The 24,771-nt window shown below is 35.8% G+C and overlaps 1 protein-coding gene across 19 annotated transcripts in view; it reads right to left on the reverse strand.

Moving 5' to 3' along the window:
• Window positions 1–24,771, reverse strand: part of LOC101746553 (trafficking kinesin-binding protein milt) — a 50,166-nt gene that overhangs the window by 12,188 nt on the left and 13,207 nt on the right. For 4 of the 19 annotated variants that reach the window (XM_012697524.4, XM_062670630.1, XM_012697520.4 and 1 more), the window contains 4 exons: window positions 24,403–24,507; window positions 4,462–4,538; window positions 3,952–4,116; window positions 1,756–1,951 (listed from right to left, as the gene is read on the reverse strand). In XM_012697524.4, the coding sequence (XP_012552978.1) occupies window positions 1,756–1,951; window positions 3,952–4,116; window positions 4,462–4,512 (412 nt within the window). In that variant the 5' untranslated portion in view covers window positions 4,513–4,538; window positions 24,403–24,507. Of the gene's footprint in view, window positions 1–1,755; window positions 1,952–3,951; window positions 4,117–4,461; window positions 4,539–6,028; window positions 6,164–8,604; window positions 9,030–11,103; window positions 11,149–11,749; window positions 12,033–14,039; window positions 14,563–18,107; window positions 18,464–24,402; window positions 24,508–24,771 lie in introns of those variants that run through there. The other 15 variants (XM_062670634.1, XM_062670638.1, XM_062670631.1 and 12 more) reach the window with 15 other exon arrangements.

The following is a 24,771-nucleotide window of genomic DNA, read 5'->3' on the forward strand; positions in this document are numbered from 1 at the left end:
CCCAGCATAACCACGCGAGATTAGTAGCCGTGGGTAGGCAAAAACAGCTTGAAGGATAGCCAGGTTTAAACCAGTGTACTCGCACATCCACTTTTGATTCAAATTTCGATAATATACAACATTGTATTGATTACGCTACTCATTCTATATCATTCGATATCAGTCGGAATCTGTACATAAAGTAATTGTGATTCGCAGTTGTATTTATTCTTGTCTGGTAGGTATATACAGGTGTACTACACGCGCGAACGTCATTGATATTATTTTGCCTAAGATACTAGTCTGACAATTAAATAAATAAAAAATAGTAACAATTCACAAAGCATAGTTATTAAAAAAAATATTATAAAACACCCTATTTTTTTATGACTCACATATTTATGAATACCGATTACGCAACGTGCGTTTGAAGAAACAAAACAATTTGGTACAAGTCCAAGATATAAATAAGTGCGTGAACACTTTACAACAAGAATGCTATTTAATATCAAAATAAAGTCTCGAAATAAACAAACTTATCGTTTCGATTGCATTTGTTCGATATCGATATATTGACACAACGTTTCAGTACTAAAATAACGATAAGTTAACCGCATGTACCCAACTTATAATTATAAGTTTAATTCATCTCTATACAAGACTGCAATAGTTCATTCGCATATAACAGGCAATACGATCTTACGGCCAATGCAGAACGAATAGATACAGGTCGGATCTATTTATACTGTTGATCTAATCTTCAGCTGAACTAGTCTAACATTAGCAACCTATATTTAATTTATCCAGTAAAGATCTAAAGATTTAAATTTACAAGTTCACACAGTCGTTAAAGGGTCTTTTAAATCGTTTGATTCTTTTAAAAACTTGTTACTTAATAACATTTTACCATTTAATTCTGAACTAGATCTAGTACTATGACTAAATTTTATAATATAAGGTATAGATACACTAGGCGTTCAAATTCTTATTTTCAATATAGTATAAACGTAATTTTTCAGGTTAAGCAGTTCTGATACATATTTTTCTGCTGATTTTAAATTCAGTTTAGTTTTGAAATGTGCATACATATACAGATTATTTTTAAATTGAATTGTACTTAATCTTTTACGTAATCTATTTGTCCTAAAAAATCCACGGCGCTTTTTATTAAGATTCTTTATCAAATTATGCAACAGAATTACCCATATCACATGGCAACACAACCATTTTATTCGAATGTAAAAAGTATTAAGTTGAAATCGGAAATGTGAAGTTTTTATTTTCTGACAACAAAACGCTGAATAATTTGGTATGAGTACTAAAATACAAGAATCTACATATTAATAATACGTGAAGCAGAAACTTTGTACCCCTTTTTACGAAAATTGCGCGGTCGCAGGAGTATGAAATTTCCCACACTTATAGAGAATACAGAGAGAAGTGCAGAATGTTAATATTTTTTTAATTATGCATACACATACATTAATTCAATAAAAAAATTACACACACTACCGTGTGTTTGACACACACACACGCATGCATATTATTTGTTTATTATCAAACTTTTCTTATTGCTTAAAGACTCAAGTGGTTACTCGTGATATTGTTTGTCTTTATTAATATTTATCTAACGTGTAGTCTTGGTAAAATCTGTGATTATAGAAGACAATAGAATCATAATACTGTACAGAGTTATAATTTCAATTAATTATAGTCGAATTTCGACTATGTAGCAGGGGACCAATAGTTTAATATAAAAATTAGAGATTGTCTTACTGAGTTGTTGCACGATGTCACGCAGCAGCTGTCTCTCGGCGAGCTCGGCGGAGTCGGCGCCGGCCGCGAGGCGCGCCGCCTCATCGCGCAGGGCGCGGTTCTCCCGCTCCAGTGCGCCGGTCCGACGTCGCAACGCAGCCGCACTCGCCTCCTCCTGCTCCGTAGGGGACCCCTCTTCTGTGTCATTTGTTAGCACCTACAAATTTAAGGGCGCGTGTTCAACGTTGCAGTTTTGGCAACTTTTGGATTCTGAAATTTGTTTTACGAATAGCAGCACGTGAAGGGATATCGTATAAGAGTGAATGATGCAGAGTCACGACCCTCAGCAACGAGGATAGCGACGCGAAGAGGAGAGTGATTTACAGATTTTCAAATTTTATTTTTCCGTAATATTATTAAACTAGATTTTTTCGTATTTGCAAATCAAATTTAGAATTTCGAGATTATTAAATTTTGAAAAATTTTGTTATAGGGGCATAATATGTATTTGTGGATTAACATCCTAACGGTAATCCCATCTTTTTTTGCTTGTTTTACTTATGGTATTTGAAAATTAAATGCCTACTAAAGAAATATTTTCCTCAAAACTTAAACCCCCGTCCACACGATTAGGGCGTTGTCTTTTGTTAACGTTTAGATTAAATCAACGGTGCTCTGTGCCATAATGAACGTTACGTAACACCAATCCAATCACATTGTGTTCATGACAATCCATTAGACAGTGTTGGTATATCCTGTATTACTTTATAACTTGGAATGTTCAAATCGATAAGACGATTTCAATATCGGGAATCCACAAAAATTCCAAATCGTGATAAGAATACGTTGAATCAAAGTATTATTTAAGAATTTCAATGTTTTTGACGTTGTAGGAATAATGAATTTAAAAAAGCGAATATCTTAAACACAAATTCATATGTTCGCCGGGTTCTTACCGTTCGTTATCTTCAACTGAGGTAACAACGGTATGCTTGGCCTCGTCCGACTTTTTTTAAAAGACTGCCAATGGGTTGAAAGGTTACCGGAGATGTCATAATAATATGGTGAACTTTAAAACATGCGGTCGAAGTCAACGATCCTGTTTTGCAACCAATATTTTATTTGCCGCTTAGTCAACAAGGATGGTGTCTGTACTAATCTGATCGATCTCATAGCGTCGTCAGTGCTCAATTTATTCATTATTGAGGGGAGGTATGAAAGTAGTTGTGGATACCCGCTAGTCCTTAATAGGAGCTCAAACTTCATATAAGAACAAATCATGTAAGATCCTCTGAAAATGAGTTTGCAAGACAACAGACAGTCATAACGATAAACCGTATAATCTGTTTGTTTATATAATATTCGATAAAACTTTAAAGCAATGTTCGTAAAGCAATGAAAGGACATGGGCCACTCTCCATACATTGCACGGCCCACTAAACGAAGTTCAAGGACAGTAATGAAATTAAGTTTAAATAACAGACTATATATCCCTTTTCTTATAAACAAATTAAAATCGATGTTGTTCATGGGGATACAGAGATATTTAAAAAATAAAATAAGAATTTTAGGTTATATCATAAGATTTTGCTGTCAATACACTGACACTTTAACATTTATGACACAGACCTAATTCAAAAAGCGCCAGGACTTAATTTTATGCACAACAAAATATAATAAGCAGGTATATAGCAAGGAAACAATAATATCCACAATGCGCACAAGTGCGAAAACGAGTGATCAATGAGTTTTTTTTGCCTAATATCATTAATTATTTATTCATCCATGTAACGATTTATTCTACGGATTTAAAAGTATAAAAATAGATTTAGCTGACTTAACCTAATAGGTGTATGGCTCTAATTAAAAAAAAAAAATTGTTTAGATACAATATATTCATTTCAAAATCCATTAATTAACTATGTTAATATATTTTGCTAGTTTTTTTGCAATATAATGTTTTTTTAAGAAGATTTAATGTGAATTTTTAAAATATAAATGTAGCTTAGTCATCCTAATTACTTTTTATTTATGGTTTTAATTATCTCACCATTAAAATACCCTTAAATTTTATAATATGTATGTAAAAATGAATTTCTTTTTTCTATAGATATTTCATTAATGTCCTTGAGAGCACGAGTAGCTAGGCCGAAAATGGCCCATGTTCTTTATAAATCTCTCCGAAACATATAGGTTTGTATCACGCTGCTAAATTACCTGTAATAGATCAGTCTTGGCACTGAGATCGTGCTTCAGTTGCGTAATGTGGTCCCGTGCCGTTTTCAACTCTCCTTCAAGTGCTGTGACGCGAGACTCCAAACGTCCATTAGCAGTCAGCAATTCCTTACCGATACGTGCCGTCAATTCCAAATCTTTCTCTTTCTGTTATAAGGACAAAAAAAAAGCATACAATCCTATTAGCAACTATACTACTACTAATTTAAAACTGGCACAAAAACCTACTCAAGGTTTTTGCATTGTTTAGTAAGTTTTTGTCGAACAATACAGTGTGTTAAATATACCTAATAAATATTTTTAATTGTGTACGTGTTAAAACAGCGAGAACTTCAAGAGTCCACGAAGTTAAATAAGAGCAAATATACAAACAGTGAATAAGCCAAAACATAATATGTTTTCTAAGTTATTTTGAACTCAGACATAACAATCACCGATTTCTATTCTCACGCTTGTACCCTTCGAAACGATTGATAAAACCAATGAACTTACTTCTTCTAAGAGCCGTGTTACCGCTTCGATGTCATTGTAGGTTTTTGTCATTTGGCTCACCCTGTTGCTGCATAGAACTGTAAACAAGATTTCCACCTTGTAAAAAAAAATATTCCCTACATATATGTTCACAATTATTTTCATATATCTCTATATTTATATCTTATATCTCTATATTTACAACCAACAATAGAAAAGATAAGTGTATATAATAAACACTAATGAAGTGCTTGGATACGATTAAAGAATTCAATAATAAATCCTTGACACCAAAACTAAATAAATATATTGTTTTTTTTTTTAATTCGCTATTAAATATAGTTATTTTCATCAATCAATCGTTTGAAAAACGCTTTTATTGGCTTGGTATGTATCTATGTAGCAGAATCTGTCAAAATTATTTTCACCATCACACGCAATTTTACGAGCTTTTTTTCTTAACATTTTTTATTTTATACTGTTTAGCCGTCTGACTAGCCACAAAAGCGTGTCTTTTAGTTTTTAATTATTATTTGTAATAGATACTTTAATGAACGATAGCCATTCCTTGCTTATTTTATTCATGGTTTGATAAGTTGAGTTTTATAGCGACGTACATTCAGTGTTATTTATATACCTATTTTAATGATAGTTTGCAATTTAAACAAATTTGAGCGATCGATAATTTTATTATCTCCATTAATAATATATGCATTCCCTTTTCATTCTGAGTTATATATGACTCCATTTCGAGGCACGTATCGCCTATCTCTTAAGTTTTTATCGTATTAATGCCACATTACTATGGCGATATAAGCGGATTATATTTTTAATGAGTACTGTAAATATGTATACCTCATGTGTTTTTAAAATTATAAAAAAAAAATGTGTTTAGTTTGTACATTTTCTATGAGCGCCTAAGTCGTATGTCCAAGTGAGTTTAAGCTTTGTACAGTATTTGCTGGTATTTCAAGCAAGGTTTCTGGCATAGTACCAGATGGCGCGCGAGTCGAGTCGTCCGAATTAAATCTAACCTGTTTTAGGACAATATCCGGTTTATAGATACCTTCCCACTTTCTTCGGATAGTTACGAAGTGCACGTAAGCACGGCTCCCTTGACTGCATTCCAATCTAGTTTTCGGCTACACATATTCATATGCATACAAATTATATGTCTACTTATTATCCAACTACGCTTAATGGGTTTATTTATACTAATTAGAAAATTATTTTCGTAATGTCCTATAGTAGAATATTGCTTCAGTGTTGTTATCGTTTACAAATAAGTTTAGTATTATAATAGAAATTCATACTAAGATTTTTGCATGTTTGCATCGATACGTAGATAAACTGTCGGTCACAATCAAAACTCCGGTTGTAGTTTTGATTTGTATTATGCACTAAAATTCACATTATGGTATTTACCCATCAGACCCTATGACGTCAAATAACAAAACTTAATACTTCGCGGTTATTGTCTATGTTGATCACAATAATATTTTCAAACACAAATTTATAATAAATGAACACATGAGCAAGCCTTATGATGCAGTTCGGTTAAGTACAAACAAACAAAAAAATATCTTACTGGACATTCCGATTAAAAAACAATGCTTCAAAGTACAACACTATGACCCGCGCCGACAACCCAATAATTTTCAAAGAACGCGAATCGTTGCAAACGCTGAGCAGCGCGCAAATGAGGCTGAAGAGTGTGGACTAAACACAAAGTTAATAAGTGCGAGCTGGCCGCGTCGGACACTGATAAGATACCGATATTAGTGCTTTCAAGTTGTATATAAAACGTATTTACAATAAAACTCACGACAATCGACTTAAAATACATACTGACCCTCTAGAATCTCTTCAGAGTTCGGCCTTCGCGCGTTCATCGAACTAGCGTGTTTGACAAATTCTTTATTAAAACATTACATTGCATTTTTCGTTTTGCTATAATAAGCAAACACAAACTAGTGGCAATACATTGGTGTATAAATAAACGATGGAAGATGTGTTGTAATTAGAAACAACAGATACGGGCGCTAGGTAACTGATCAAGTTATCGACTGTGATGTGATGTAGCTAACGTAGTACGACCGAGCCCTGCCGGTCCCGTGTCGGTTTTGTGAGGAACAAGCAAAACAAACCATTCCATTGTGTTTGTCAATGGGAAAACTGCATTACAAAAGACAACAGACAAACATCACCATTTTCATACTTATGTCATTATTACAGTATTTTTAGATTATATTGTTAGCATTTTCTTAGGTACTCGTAATTCAAATTATTTTTAAGGTTTAATCTCCGGTTTAATTATTTGAATTTTATTCCACGAACAAATAAAAACAGTAAAGTTTCCTGAAGCTTGGAAAATAGTAATCGTTAAAAACAGTTTTATTTTATCATAGTGACGTTCTTTTATAATTCCAAAAAAAAACATACGATCACAAACAAATGTGTTTGAAACACAAAAATTAATGACTATACATTCTGTTTTTCTTCTCTACTACTACTTTAAGCTCTGGTTTTGTTTTTTGATTATATCATTTACGTAGCTGCAATTTATGACGTTATATATTTCGTATTATGATCACACAAGTGAATTTAAGTTTACCACTGCAAGTCAAGAATCCGTTCCGTTAGTTGGTTTTTATGCACGTGAATAGGTTTTACGCTCTTATCTAACATTACGATACAATACGTATCGATTGTGACTACGATTATGTCTTTCACACGAGGTTGAAAACTTTCACGGTTTTTATCGTGCACGTAGTTACATTTCCGTAGTTTATTACAGTAAACGCGGAGTACTATTACCGGTACTTTTTTTTTTTAATTCTTTATTAGAGCCATACACCTACTAGGTTAAGTCGGCTTTACCGGTACTTAAAATAAGAGTTAGTCTTCAATTAATAATACGATGTGACTGTATTTACAGTAAAATCGAATAAAAATAAAATAAACGGATTCAGCGTTAGTGGCCTTTTTTTTTCTTCCCTAGAAATATCTGTTTACATTTTCTAGTGTGTGTTTTTTATTTATAACCTAATCACGTTTGGATTATTATTATTATTATTATGTACAAAGTATTTATTCTCGAATTTTTATAAATTTCGGCAAATACTGAAAACCACGGGCCTAAGCCAAGTGAAGTTCATTTTCAGTTGTAATTCCGTCTGATGTTTCCTTTATTCTTATTATTATTATTACATAATAGTAACAAAACCAATGAAATTAATGTACTAAGTTATTCAAAGTATTTCTATTTCAACACAGCGAAGCTGCAGAGTGTATTTAGAGTGTATTTTAGAAAGGGTCATATGAACCATATATAATACATATAAAAAACGGTGTTACAATTCGCCAGGTTTTGTAATTATATTGGTTGCATCACAATATTTTACTACCATCATGTATGTCTATGAATATTTAAAGTATACAGTAATTGAGCAAGCCCGGTTAAGCCTGTTGATAGCCTACATAACAAACTCGTTGCCATGGCAATATTGAAATCAACAAAATCTCTAGGGCTACTTTGGATTTAAACATATAAATTTGATATTAAACCGTACCTTAATAGCGAAGACTTATTAATATAAAGACTAGGTGAATGATTAAAGCGCGTGGTTTGATTGCGTATTGCACAATAGCAGTGTGAGTAGATTTTTGCCAGTGCTCGACAATGCAGACCTGTTACTTCTAGCTCAAGTCAACCTTATTACATTATGTATATACATACTTATTCAATAGCATAATCAAATTTGAATAATAGAACGCCGACTTTCTTGAACTGCATTCCAAAATGGTGATAGAGTGAAGAAGATGTAAATGCGCATGTCAAGGCCTACTTGAATAAAACATAGTAGGCATATTAAAAACCTCAACAGTTTTTGTACTTTAAAAAATTGTACAAAAGCAAACAAAAATGTATTTATTTTATCAAACTGACAAGTAATTTTCGGTCATGGCTAATTATTTAAAACTTGATATGACAAGCGAGATATTAGCTTATGGTATAATGATAGTATGATAAGCAAAGATAATCAAGAGTCTGATAGGATATTGTTGTACATAAAATAATTATGAATTCAGGTGGTAAATGAAGCTAGAAATGTTGAAAAGAGCGATGATTTGAGCGTCGAAGAGAACTTGACCAATTCATACCTCTATCAAGGAGTAAAGTCCGAATAACTCGAAAATAAATGCGTCCGAAACGGTCTCGTGCGACGTGGTATAGGAAGTCCGGATATTCACCGAGGCACTCGCGAAGTTCTGCGTCCGGTAGATAGCTTAGCTCCCGGAAGAGTTCTGGGTCGAAGCCTGGCGGCGGCGAGGCACGCGACCCTCCTGCGCACCCCGCGCCCAAGCTCGCACAGCCCTCCGCCGTGACGTTCCCGAGCCGCGATCATCGGCTCCCTCCTCTACACGACTACACCCACTCCAGTTTCTCACATACACACCACTGAATAGCGTTCACAACTTTTCGGTATAAATATCCTATTCACAAAGTCTCCTTGATCGTAATAATTGGTCGCACAAACTGAGCTGATAAATCATTTTACACTTTATATATTTTTGTGACGTAAGCCCTGGAAATTTTGTAGAAATCGTGTCGAGAACTTATTTGAAGGTATCATCATCACAGAACACGATTGACTCGCAGAAAAAAACATGTGACTATCTGAAGAACGCTGGGACGGACAAGCGAGTCGGTAACTCGTAGTCGTACCCGTAATAATTTATTTATTTTTGCTTATAAAACTTAAGCCGTTTTTGCAGGACGTTGTAATTAAAAGAGAATGTCATTGTACTATTACAAAAAGAACTACCCTACCTAGTACCTACAGAAAAACCGTATATTTTAAATATTTATATTATATATTATAATGTATTATTAGAATGTCTTCTAAAAGTTTATTGTAAAAAGTACGGCAAACATTAAAAAACAAATGAGTAACAAGCGTATTGTATTCACGATATTTTGTTCTTTAATAATAAAATTATTTTGAATTCCGTTTCCCAAACATTAGAGACCTGACAATAGTCAGAACGATGATCTCAGTATTTATTTACTCAGTCAATGGACATGACATGAGTGTTTTTGACGAACTTAAAATCACGGCCATTGAAAAAAGAAATTCATTAACTATGTAATTATTCGCTTCGTTACCTTGAATTTGTTAATCTTTAGAGAATCACTGCAGTGTAGTAGAATAATAGAATTTTAAGTGAACCAACAAAACCGGAAAATTTACTTTAATACTCAAAAGACCGTGTTCTGGTCATATTCTTGAAAGGCGGTTTAAAAAAAAAACATTTTCGTTCCATGACTCAAAACACATGAAGAAACTTGAACAGCGAAGGTTATCATCGTATACGTGATTCAGAAATGACGTAAAAATTGCATCTCGCTTTAGATTTTTTGTTTAGAACAATATTTTTAATGGAAATTATATTTTTATACGGCAGGTAGTACATCAGTGTTTTATTAAGGACCAGTAACTCTCTTTATTTTAATAGTATTATATTATTCATAAAATGTATACGACGTAATAATATGAATAAAACCTTTTGACATTCTTCTCATTACGGACTTGAAAATCTACTATAACCCCAATTAGACCGTCAGCCTGTTCGGTAATCAATCGGAAAATACGCGTTAGATGCGACCCAAGCCACTTGATATATAGCTATCTACTTCCTTTTTTAAGCAGTAATATAAGGCATGTTACAAACCCAAACAACACTTTATTTCTACCAGGAAGCAACCATGCGTTGCAATTAGGAAGAACAGAACAGCCGTTAATTTTATGAAAAACTATTAATACGAGAAAAAATATCACGAAATCATGCTCGAAATTTTCTCTAATTTCAATTATTCTTTTTTTTACAACGGTATAAACTAATATTTTTTTAAAATAATAATCAACTTTGAAGAAGGGAAGGTTCTGTATTTGACGTATGTATTTCCGATTTCTCCGTCATCGTTGATCGATTTTGATAAATATGTTTTGTTTAGAATGTCTGCTAATTACTCTTGAGGCTGTATTTCATTTTTGAACTCGATTCTTACTTATAGGATTCATATTGGTGAATATTGTAGGTACTGCGTATATAACGCAGTACCTACAATATATCCTTAAAAAGGAAAAGTGCGTTTCTGATAAAGTCGATCGACAAACATTTTATTCCACTGTCTTCAATTGACATTACTAAAATACTTTTAAAGATCTGTAAAACCTTGTGAATTCTCAAGATCATTGCTTGTCGCTTGGAGTTTTTTTTCCTTCCATTTATTTTCCTTAAATGTGCGATTCACGATTTATTGACACCAACCAAGATTTACATTTCAACTTAAGGCCGTTTCAAAACCACAATCATATTATGATCTATTTGTATACTACAATTTACTTCAAGGCCTTTGTATTTATTTTAATGCATCATATAGTATACAATTGTTTCAACTATAAAAAGGTACGATTTAAACGGCTGATATTTCCATAAGGAATGTTAGTCCTCTAACAACTTTAATTCAAAGCATATATAAAAGTAAATTAAACAATCACTCAAGTCGCAAACTCAATAGAGAAGAGTTTTTTTTTTAATATGGAAATCTTGACCTGATCCATATCGCCAGAAAAACTTATGCACACCTATACATACCTTCTTTATTATTAATTTGTGTTATACACCGGTGGCCATTAATATCTATATGGCAATTAGTTATCATAAATATCGATTTGAAATTACTATTTAATAGTTCCATTGTTAGGAAAGACATAAATAACAAAACTTGCATACGTAAGTAAAAAAATTGATTTTCATAATTCCACTCAATTGCAACTTATTGTTTTTTTTTTAATTATTGCAATTATAATTTACTGTAATTAAAGAGTTTTTAAGCAAGGCTTTACAACCGGTATTGTTGTTGTAACCTTATAAAAATTAATAAACGAAAGTAGGTTACGCCGTAAAGTTATGACGTAACCTACGGCCCTGTACGCACAAACAGACTACTGATTTAAAATTATAGCCTATAGAACAAGTTCCGTTTTGCCTCTACTAAAAACTGACTGCCGAATATCAATTTAATTGTACTTTATTTAACTCAAAGGTGTTCTATTCAGCTGAAGTGATTTCAATTATAGAATAAATATTTAATTTAAATGTATTTTGTTGAACTCAAAAAACTTCTCAGCAGTTGAAGTGGTTGAAATTATTTTATAACACCCAACCTCTGACAGTACTAACAAAATGGCATTGTAAATAAATCACTTTCGGTAATAGTTTTTTTTTTCACTACACAAACCTTGATCGACAGTTATAGATAGATCACTCAACTCAAAATGACAATTTCAAATTGCTATTAACCGTCGTCGAAACAATTCTACCGAGATACCAACTTTATGATAAAATGAGGCGATTTCTTTTACTAACGGTTTTAATGTTTTAGGCCAGTTGTATTAAACTTTCACGATCAAGTGCAGGCGTCTGCAGTGTAAGTAGGCACGCGAATTGCACGATCACGGCACATACGAACGGTCTCGGAACGAATTCACGGTACGCGACCACTTACGCCGATATCTAAACAATAACTAAGTGAATTAACCAACTAATCCTCCGCATTCATCACGTATCCTTACAACACACCACCATTTAGTGTTATAATAAAATTAGTCAATAAAATTTGTCATTACAATAAAAACGTCGCGACAACTTAATCTTGTTACGTGCCTTTTAAAAACGCGGCTTTATTGTAGTAATCCGGTGACTTGCCCGATAAATAAATAAAATAAAATAAAAATAAGAGCAGGGAAAAATTAAATGATATATATCAAAACAGACAGTTCGAAAGGAAAGCGAGATCCGTGAATCGTTCTCGAAATCGTCTCACTTCAAAAAGAACAAGCGGATATTTTAAACGACAGACATTTTTAAGCGACCTAGGAACGTTAACTCGTATTTTTCTTCCTGCTTCCGGCTTAAGCTACTCTTTTTTTCTTGTGATTTATATATTCATCGGTGACTTTATTTTGTTCGTCCCTCTCGTTATTTTTCCTGTTTTTGTCTAGTGTTTGAAGATTTTGAATTATTTTATTAATATGATTGAATACTTTAATTTTTTCATACATCAAGTGTACAAACTACGTTTAATCGGATTTGATCAAAGGTAGTGAACCTGGTCTCGCTTCGGCATCAACGAAATAGTGTATTAGGAAATATTAGACATTTTTATTGTTTAGTCAGCTGAACGAGCTCACATTCCACCAGGTGTTATGTGGCGACAATAGAAATCACAAGTGTCACCACCCATATTGCGACATAAAGTTGAAGCTTTTTTTAGGACATTCATTCTGATTTAAGTAATGGTCGAAGTTTTTTTTGATGGAAGGATGACTGCTGGCTCGGAGGCCACCAAGATGGGTTCCTTATAGTGGAAGGCCTTGCAGTATATTTTCTTCGCAAATATATCTTACCATGCGATCAAAATCGCAACTAAGTTAAGATTGGCGAAAAACTCAGAGGGTTGGTTTGATATCACGTTAAGGGCTAAGTATCACGTCTTCATAGACGCCGGCACCACTAACGGCATAGCCAAGCCGCTTAGTAAGATAATAGCTTATAATTCTTCTGTAGGTGTGTTTGTTAATGAAGTCCTCCAAAACGGCAGGACCGATTTTCATAAAACTAATTATGTGCGTTTAAAAGGTTATCTGCATGGTTTAGATTCACAAGTTAACCTAGTAAATTTAAAATCCGATTCCAGGATTTTTTATTATTTTCAGTGCAAGACTTTGGCTCACTAGTAGAAAATAATTATCATTTTTATACACATCAGTGCCGAATGGACAAAATATAAATATATATTGTCATAAATGGACAAACTTATGCGAAAGACTTTAGATAAAGAGGAAAATGCACGAAAAAGCAGCTGCGTTCAGTATATACTCACATAATAAAAATAAACCTAAATTAGTTAAAATAAACAAAAAATAATTTAGCTACAACTGCGAACCTTTTATCGGCTTTGGATATCATTGACTATATATAATATTATTATTGATAAATAAAATGTAAATCTACTGTATCGTGTGACGACGATCATGCGCAACCTGCCGCATACATAATGTGAATGAATCAACACTACATTTAATTTTATGATCTTTGCTCATTATTGTATTTTGTTTCTCAGACAAAATTATATTTCGTTTTAACACAATATTAATTTCACTAACGTTCCTAGTTTCCCATACTAAACATTTGATAAATATACCTACCTATCTAATACCTACCTAATATAGATTTACAATTAAATACACAACGAAGATGTTACATTTCAAAACGCTAAATATTATTTGGAATCAATACTTTTTAACGTTCAATTTTTACAAGTACTCTGCTAACTACAATGATAATTTAAACATTGAAAGCTCTACATAATGATTAAGCAAATTCACGCGTTATCTATTCAAATTTGTATTGCATTCTTTATAACATAGGTAAAGTCAAAATAACTAATTTTAGCAAACAATAAAGATTTTTTATCGATAAATTACTACACAACCAGGCAACAATATACGTAATTATTATGTTCTCACGGTCAAGATAAACGATCTGGCCCACAGCTGTAGCGCGTTGCGAAGTTGGGCGGTTGTCGCGTCTTTCCCCGATTCCCGAGCCGCCCCCGTTCGATGCCACGACACCCACGATTATGACGAAAATCGCCCAATCAAACCAAACTACCGCAACGTACTTTTCCAATATACCGTAATTTCTAACACGAAAATATTTGTACGAAACACGTACAGAGATGATATGGGATGGTACTGAATTACATAAGACATGTGTCTCTTAATCGGTTATCATCAACTCCAAGGGGGACGAGTCAACGTACGCTGTAAATTATTTAATTGGCAATAAACGAGAACGCGTAGCGGGGATACGTATAAATAACTAAGTAGGTGCAACGGCGCACCTGCAAGATCTTTTAGGCTTGAGGCACGGAGTGCGAACTGTGAATGCGACGCGCGTCACTATCCGGCGTCTAGTCGCGTCGCGATATCGATCGCCGCCGGCGGTGGTGAATATACACGTGGCGCGTGGATACGAGCGAGGCCGATACTGGTAGACGCGCGCCTGTACTCTCGCGCGTGCGTACTCTCGCTACAGACAAAATATGCATACCAAAACCGACACAACTCAAGCGGCAAAAATACAACTATTTTAATTCATTACTAACACGATAATCCCCGCAAATTACTAATGCATCAGATTTTAATTTAATTAATTAGTTTTTGTGATTAAGTATTAATGACATTTTAGAAGGATAAAATTTATAAAAATATTATAATTTATATTATCCCTATCTTATTAATAAGCCAAGCAAATCACAGCAAATCGGAAATCAGATAGTTATTTTTGGTATTTGGTATTTAGTGAAACTCAATGAACGTGCATTTGGGATAGACACAGCGTGACTCAACCTTGCATCATGACAGCCGTTTATTAGTACCCAACCCTCCTCGCAGAAGCAGATTTTTAGTTGTGTTACGTTAATTGCGTCATTTAAACAAAACTGGGCCAGTGCTTGCCGGACTTTGCACAGGTTTAAGGTTAATTCTAAAAGGTATATAAATGAAAATATCACCCCCATAAGTACAGACAGTATGTATGTCTGGCTTAGAAAGTAATCTATATATAACGTATTCCAGCGAAGATTCTAAATATAAATAATCCGTCTGTTGGAGTTGACGAAATTCTTAGGATTCCGTCTTTGGTATATTTCTACAGAACTCTAGAAGAATATACAAATTCTATCACGTTTGAGTGCTTTTACGTCTGGATTCAAGATCATTGCCTTTATAATGTTCCTTTTTAAATCATTAAAGTGTCGATCTAATTTTATACTACAACGATTTGCATGATGAAAATTTCAAATTAAAAAGAAATAATTATTTGAGACAGACTTTGTACTGATTGAGACTAGACCGCATGTCCCAAGGTGGGTGGCATTACATTGTAATGTCTACGGACTTCGACAGCTGTTTAACACCCGGTAGGCAGTGTATTTGTTCACGTTTATGCAAATAATCGAACTACATATAAAGACCTATATCAAAGACATTTCTCATCGATCTTCCATTAAAATAGTTCAAGGGCTGACCGTCTAAGTTTAGCTCAAGAATTTAAATATTAAATCAAGATTTCTAACATCTTTTATGGAAAGATCTTTGCGATGCGTCAACATATTTGCTGTTCTTGTTTCTTGTTCCAGTTATGTCATTTAGATAAAACTTACCAAACAAATCATCTGCGTTGCGCTAAACAATCAGAATATTTACAGTAAGTTTATGATAAAGTTTCAAAAATAGGAGTGGTGTGTTACAAACGAGACAGCACGCCATATTCATAATGCTAAAGGCCATGGACATTTGACAATCAACCTTTCCTTTCCATTTCAAGAATATCGTTTACAAATCTCATGAGAGCCTATTTGTATTCAACTAATGTAAAATATCTTGGTCACAATTTTTTTTCGGAAAATTAGAATTCATCATTCATTAAATTCCCGTTTATCTACTAGTTTAGGTCATATTGTTGCGCAAAGCGTCCGTCGGGTCGAGAACTTGCGCAGCTGTTAGTCTAATCAATAATTTTGTCTGCATCTCGTTTTTTGTCAAACGACCCCTCGTTTGTAACTTGTGTAATTCAAATAGGTACATTATACTTAGGATTAGAACGCACCATATGTCACGAAAAGGTCATCATATTATTCACTGTAATAGCTCGGTGCATGAAATGTTGAGGAATACCGAAGATATTAGGTTGGTGCATGTGAAATATCGGATTTAATAGATTAAATAAATTAAAATGTGCAGTTTTGCAGCGCCCTAGCATAGTAGACTTTACTACTACTTTTTTTTTAAGTCGTTGCGGCCTGAAGTTTTTGACGTCCGGTGCATTCGTATCTTGCGATGCACCGGTGTTCGAATCCCGCAGGCAGGTACCAATTTTTCTGATGAAATACGTACTTCACAAATGTTTACGATCGGCTTCCACGGTAAACGAATAATCGTGTAATAAAAAATTAAACCCGCAAAATTATAATTTGCGTATTTACTGATGGTAGGACGTTTTGTGGGTCTTGTGGGACGTTGTAGATGTCTATAGGCTCCAGTAACCACTTAACACCAGATGGGCTGTGAGCTCTAAGCAATAAAATAGTTCTGATCAAAGAAAAAATATTGATAGTCATTAATATTTAATCATTTTAAATTTACAAAAAATATAACTGATGGCCGTACGAGGACGACATCTTAATTTCAGAGGGTCGTATGTTTGCCGATTGCCGAAGGCAGAAATTTGTGCCCGCCAGTTGTGTTTTTTTTTTCTTTAACATTAGTTTTAGCGGTAACCGTTTTTTTCTTTGTTGCAATATTTTGTTGCCATATTCTTATGTTTTATAAAGAGTTACAAAACAACGCATTACATGATGTCAAGAAGATTTTTAAGTAATAAGTAATACAGTATATTATTCTTGATGGATCCTGGGTCAAAAATTTTAATATTAATGTTCAACAGTAGGATTTTGGCAAATGATCACGAGGTCACTGAATACATACTTCAGTATAAAATGCCCTGAACGTGTGAGGAGAATACAATGAAGTAAGGCACAATACTACGGCGATAAAAGTGGCGCCTGATAGTCACGATGAAAAGAAGCTTTAGGAGTTCGATTAAAGATACTTTGAAGTTAAAATTTAGTTAGAGAAAGTTTAATTAAAGAATTTTGAAGTCGTCATGGCCTATAAGACGCCCGGTATTAATGCACCGGCAATCGTACGATACGACTGTCCCGGTGTTCAAATCCTACAGGCGGTATTAATATTTTTAATGAAATACGTACTTAACAAACGTTCACAAATGAGTTCCACGGCGAAGGAATAACATGGCATAACAAATTTGCATTATTACTGGTGGTACTGGTAGGTCATCTTGTAAACCCGTACGGGTAGGTACTACCACCCTGCCTATTTCTGCCATGAAGTAATGCGTTTCGGTTTGATGGTTGGGGTAGCGGTTGTACTGTCCGCGGAGACCGGCGTCGTCGACTAACACCTCTACGACCCGTCGGTCAGGCGTCCTCGGGGTAGTGCCGCGAGTCTGGTTGTAGTGCTGACCGCGGGAGCCCCCTGACCAAGTTCTGACCCCGGATGGAGAGTGCAGGGGAGTCGCTTAGTGCGGTTGGGCCCTATAATTCCTTAAGCCCGTGGTCTGCTCTCAACACCTGCAGATCGTCAAGTCCCACATACCGCGCCCGCCCCCTATGCACGGTAAGACCGTACCTCGTAGGACGGACCTCGTTTATGTTGATTCCTTGGAGTTCGGTGACTACTTAACCAGGTAGACTGTGAGCCCGTCCCCTCATTGTACCAATTAAAGAAAGTGTACAAATTTTCAAATAAATCTGCATTCTTGAAGATGCTAAACATTAAATTAAAATATTCCGCTACCTACCACCCAATAAATATTTATTGTATATGTAGACGCGAGATAAGCAAACTACGAAATATTTTAAATTTGGTCGTTGCAAATGAAGGACCACAGACTGCGGGAAGAAACGATAAGAAGCGGCAGTTCTGCGTTAAAGGAAGGATGCACAATACCTTTATGTAGTCCTTGCTGCAGACTCGTACCACTTCGCGATGAGAAACACCAACGATTTCACTTATTTACGTATTTAACATAACAAAGACACGAAGCGCGCGCGCGGTTGTTCAGCCATATTTTTTCGTCTCTTTGATGTCACCACACGATCTCGCTCGCACGCGTCCGTAGGTAAAGTGCCGGAGAGGGATGGGACAGGATTTGCAAAACCAAATTAAAATGTTGCTATTTTTCGAAACTTAAAACTAACAGTTTTAAACCAGCGCAACCATTCCCCCGGGCTTGAAGGGACGCCTTCAAAGTATTATCTAACTAAAACGTGTATTATCTAACTAAAACTAAGAAGTGTATTATCTAACAAACGAATAACAATAAATTCAAATAAGTACGCTACGTTTATCTACTATTACGCTATGTTCCTACAAGAATTAAGAATTTATACTAAATCTATATACAACTAACCTAAATAATATGAAAAATCTAAATGAGCTACTGGTTGGGTAGTGGGCAGAGTCGCACCACGGGACGCAAATACGATCCGATCGCTGTCTTAACCCGTGCAATGCGTGTAACTCCCGTGGAGTCCGGAAACACTTCTTCCACGACACCCAAAGGCCAGTATAGAGGAGGCGAATTATCGTTAACCAGAATCACCATCGAGCCGACGACGACTGGATCGACCGGCGTGTTCCATTTGCGGCGTGATTGCAACGTATGAAGGTATTCCTGTCTCCAGCGCTTCCAAAACGATTGAACTAATTTGTCTAGCAAATCGTGTCTAGCAAGAGTAGTTAAATTTTCATCGATTTCTTCCGCAGGCAAGCATTTCAAAGGCGTGAGATTCAAAAAATGCGCAGGAGTTAAGGCAAGCGGTTCTGAAGGATCACTAGAGAGTGTTCTACATAAAGGTCGTGTATTCATTACCGATTCGATCTGAGTGAGAACAGTACATAGCTCTTCAAATGAAAGAATTGTATCACCTATAACGCGATATAGATGAGACTTTAAGCTTTTGATATTAGCCTCCCAATTCCCGCCAAAATGGCTAGCTGTCGGTACATTTAGGGACCAATCAATGCGATTTTCAGCTAAGACGTTACCAAACTCTGTATTATGATACTTTGAACTAAGAAATTCATGAAGTTCTGAAAGCTTGCGTTTAGCACCTATATAATTCGTTCCATTGTCCGAATAAATTCTACCCACCGGGCCTCGTCTAGATAGGAACCGCTTGAAGGCTCCCATGAAACTAGCTGTGCTTAAATCACCAGCCAGTTCTATATGTACTGCGCGCGTAGTCATGCAAACAAACAAACACACGTAAGCTTTGGTAGAACGAATACCTCGCCCACGTGTTATGGTAACCTTGAAAGGGCCAGCTTAATCTGTACCCGTGTGAATGAAGGGTTTAGCGGATTGAACGACACGACAAGAACGATGATCCGCCATTTCAGGGAATGTTGGCTTAGGACGAAGTCGAAAGCAAGGCATGCATTTGTGTATCCTATTCCTAATTAAATTACGAGCAGAAAGTATCCAATACTTCTGACGTAAGAGCGCCATCAGCAGGTCAGGACCGGTGTGACAATTTAATTTATGATGATATTCGACAAGTAAATTCAAGATCGGATCTTTTCTCGGAAGCAAAATGGGATATTTCTCGTCGTAGCTCAAGTCAGAGTTTCTTAAACGTCCCCCTACTCTAATTAGTCCATCTTTAAGAAATGGTTTTAAGTGTCGAAGTGCAGGGCTACAAACTTGACCTTCCTCGAGCTTCGCGATCTCAGCGCGAAAATAAAACCGTTGAAGTTCACGAAGAATTAATAACTCAGCGAACTCATAATCCGATGCTGACATGCGATATCTGTGAGGTAACAATTTTACAAATCGACAAACGAAAACTACACTGCGCAATAGTTTAGACCAAGATGAGATACGATCTCCTAGTGATAATATAGGAGATTTTTCATTTAAAGTAGCGGCGAGAAAAGTCTGTTTCTTTTCTTCCGGCGCCTCAGGCTCTACGGAAGGATTAAAAGGAACAGCAGGCCACTGCGCGATATCCAATTGTGCCCAAGGGGGGCCACTATAAACTTGTAATGGTTGTTGAGGAGAAAAACGATATAAAATGCGTTGAAAACGCCTGTCAGATTCTCTGACTCCAATACTCAGAAACATCTGACGGATGTCAGCGGAAAGGGCAACCGGAAACAAACGAAAATTAATAATAATATTAAATAAATTATGGAAATTTTGTCCACGATATAACAGATCATTGAGCGAAACATTAGTAGTAGTCTTACAACTACCATCGAGTACGACTCTTAATTTGGTTGTGACCTTATCTTGTCTGATTACACCATGATGCGGAATAAAATAAGAAATATCTGAACTGTCACAATCTACAGCTGAGAGATACTTCTTCTCTAAATATTCGAGAATGATGTTGTCGTACGCTAATTTTAGCTGCGGAGAAGCTTGCATCTTTCTTTCTAAGCAGTAAAATCGACTTTCACTTGCTTGACGCGAATTACCGAGAGTGTTAACATCACCTTTAAAGGGCAAAGCCACCACGTATCGTCCGTCACTATCTCGTGTGGTAGTACTGGTATAAAACTCCTCAGACATTTTGTCCTCGGGGCTGATTACAGACGGCACGTCTACCTCCTCTAATACCCAAAACTTCCGAATTGTGGAGTGTAACGGGTCTCCGGTACAGCAATATGAAAGGCTCTCGTTGCTAGCTACACGAACGGGAGCGTCACCAACAATAACATAACCGAGGATAGTCTCTAACGCGATCGGCGAGGCATGCGAAGGCCGTCCTTGAACCTTGTTCGATAAGAGCAGATGCGGGAAAATCGAAGCTCCAATCAACAGTTGGATCGGGCCTGGGTTAAAGTAAGTATCGTCTGCCAATGCTATGTCTTCGAAATTCGATAAAAGAGAGGCATCAACTGTGGTAGTCGGTAAACGTTCAGTAATTTTATCTACTACTAACGACTCCATAGTATAATTTACGTTACGATCGAAACGAGAATAAAATTTTATTTCTACAGAACCTTCAATTGTTTTGCTAGAACCTCCTATTCCCTTTACTACGGAACAAGCAGGTCTATTATTTATGTTCAAACCCAATCGTAGACAACAATCACGAGTGACAAAATTGCTTTGAGACGCGCTATCCAACAACGCGCGTACACAATGCTCCCTACCACGTGAATCAATAATAACTACACGTGCGGTCGCAATTAGTACCGTAGTAGGACTGCGTAAGATGCGGTTATAACCTTTCGATAAAGTGCACAGCGTTACGTCATCCGTGCTGACGCGAGCTGGAGCAATGCCCACATCATTTAAGCCTACCGAAGAAGGCATGGAGGGCCGTGCGACAGCCGATGCTCGTGTACCCGGTGACTGCGTGCGTCTAGCATTCGAATGCGCTTTACTCGCGACGGGTTCATTTCCGAAACATAATAAAGTGTGATGCTTAGAATTACATTTTTTACATAAAGAGGACGACCTACACGCGGAAACACGATGACCGCTACTTAAACAATTTATACATAAATTGTTCGATTTGACGAATTGAAACCGCTCATTCGGTTTATAACTATTAAAAACCCTACATTTATAAATGTGATCATGTTTGTCACGACACAGACTACATACCGTTGACTCAGAACTAGATGTATAAGCCTGTGTAGATGACAACTTAGAGTCAAACTGCCTTTTGTTGGCAGCCTTGGGAACCGATGACGTGCGCTCTAATACTTTTATGTGATCACGAACAAAAGACACTAGATCTACAAACAATGGTATTTCGCATCCCTTATTATTTAAGCGCTGATAGGATTCAAACGCACGGGCAGTGTCTGTGTCTAATTTTTGAAGCGCTACATGCAAAAATGTAAAATCCGATAGGTCATTGACCTTCAAGTTTTTTAAAGCGGCTACCGACGATGCGAACTTGTCCAAAAATAATTCTAAATTACTAGGCTTTGCAGAAGAGATAGGTTTAAATTCAAATAATTGATCTAAATACGCAGTAGCAGATAGACGTTTATCTTCGTATTTGCTATTTAATAAATCAAAAATTAACGAATAGTTTTCGGCGCTTGGAGTAATTCCCGCGCATATGGAACGAGCCCTGCCGGTTAATTTGCCTATCAAATAATAAAGTTTCTCAGAGTCCGTTAACGATGTATTATTATGTACGACATTCCGAAAGCTAGAGATAAACAAAGGCCAGTTTTTTATATCGCCATTGAATTCAGGAATTTCTATTGGGGGTAGTTTTGGAATCCTATGTTGACCAGCCATCGTAACGTGATCCCCCGTTTGCGATTGCGATTGTAACCTTTTGGCAGCTCGTTTCACGCAGCCTAAGAGATCTTCAAACGCCGTAAGAGGTTGATAATTAACTAAATAATCGGGATTAGCCTTTAACTCCAACAAGATTATTTTATCGAGCACACCTTCAAAATCTTCACGCAATGAATCTACTGTTTCAAAGTCGCACAAAAAAGCGTCAGCGTTGAATGACTTTGAATCCATATCTCTAACTTGGCTAGAAATGCTTTGCATGCGGGAGAATATCCTATCTCTTTTGGCATATAACATCTTTAAATTAGTATCTGAAGGTGCCATTTTAAGATAAACGTAAAATAAATATTTCAAATTAACAAACTAACGATATTCGAAGCGGCGGGAAAGGTAAACACCTACCTACGAGTACAAATTTATGCGAATAGTACAAATGTTAATAAATATTTTATAGTAAAAAACTAAAGATAATATTCGAAGCGGCGGGTGTTATTAGCACACAGGAATACGCTACTACCCGTCGCCTGGCGTTTCCTATCTATCGCCTTTTACGATATCCCAGGAAGAGGCGGGAGTGGTGCTATTCTACGTAAGGTACCCGACACCACACGGGGAACCTACACTGAATACCTAAAACTAATGTATGCGGCCGGCTCGAGGCGTACGCTCGACCGGTGATCTAAACAAAGAAACTACTGTTTGCAATAACCGATATAATTATGAAACCAGAACGCGGGTTTTCTATCTGCCTAATTTAATATTGTAAATAAGTGATTATAATGTGAACGAAAACGATATTTAAGAAGAAAGCAGGAAAAGCGATATTTTTTCGAAGTACCTACTTGGTACGCGGTTCTAATTATATTAGGTAAATTAGGCAATGGTTGGCGCTGATTTAATACGAATCCGGCTCGTTTGGACCAAAAAATGTAGACGCGAGATAAGCAAACTACGAAATATTTTAAATTTGGTCGTTGCAAATGAAGGACCACAGACTGCGGGAAGAAACGATAAGAAGCGGCAGTTCTGCGTTAAAGGAAGGATGCACAATACCTTTATGTAGTCCTTGCTGCAGACTCGTACCACTTCGCGATGAGAAACACCAACGATTTCACTTATTTACGTATTTAACATAACAAAGACACGAAGCGCGCGCGCGGTTGTTCAGCCATATTTTTTCGTCTCTTTGATGTCACCACACGATCTCGCTCGCACGCGTCCGTAGGTAAAGTGCCGGAGAGGGATGGGACAGGATTTGCAAAACCAAATTAAAATGTTGCTATTTTTCGAAACTTAAAACTAACAGTTTTAAACCAGCGCAACCAGTTTATAAGGAACAGGTACGGAAGCCGGAATAGTAAGTAATATAAATTACCTCAACATAAACGGAAATAGAACTTATCGTCGCACAGTCGTAAAACCACAATCTAATGCGAATGCAGCTTCAAATGAGAACGTTGAACCTGCACGTTAGCCGATTATTAATTTCATTTACATTACCGACATTGCAAAAAGTATTAGTAAAAGTTAATATTACCGGAGAAGATTTATGTATGATATATTATGTAAGATTTTAACGGCCGTCTGGTGTAGTGGTAAGTGACATGGTCACTACACATGGGGGTCGCGGGTTCGAATCCCGCCAAGGGAAGATATTTGTATGATAAATATAAATGTCTTTTCCAGGGTTATGGATGTATATTAAATATATGTATGTGTATAATAAAAATCTTACTTTTATTTCCGTTATCTGGTACCTGTAACACAAGTTCTTTACGAACTTATCATGGGACTAGTTAACGTGACGTGATTGTTAGTAAATATTTAAAAAATATTTAATATTTAAAATATGTACACCATGAAAATATTCACACTGAATACAAATATTAACATTAACAACAATTCTAATAGTATAAATATTCAGTTAAAATCCCTTGTTAGTTTACAAAATTTATAAATCGTACTTACGGAAGTAATTGAGCGTCTCCCTGATCTGGTCAGGTGTTAGTTCCAAGTCCGCAGAGCTGACTGGCAGCGCAGGCGACGGAATGAACCAATCTTGATTTTCGTATCCTGAAAAAAGGACATAACATAAGTATTTCATAGGTTAAACGTACGTAAACAAAAATTGTTTTCATAGAAGTTAAATAATTCCATTCCAAGATGTACCGAATTAAATTAATGTTTAAAAAAATGCAATTAATAAAAAATCAGTAAATTATCTTGGCGATAAACAAAGCAAGATTGTATTTGTCCTTCGGTCCGCGCGCAATCTACTATGTTTATATTATAAACACAATATTAACTGTAACAGATCCAGCTCATTGGTTTATGTAC

Source organism: Bombyx mori, chromosome 10 (assembly GCF_030269925.1).
Source record: "Bombyx mori chromosome 10, ASM3026992v2".
NCBI classification, from domain to species: domain Eukaryota; kingdom Metazoa; phylum Arthropoda; class Insecta; order Lepidoptera; family Bombycidae; genus Bombyx; species Bombyx mori.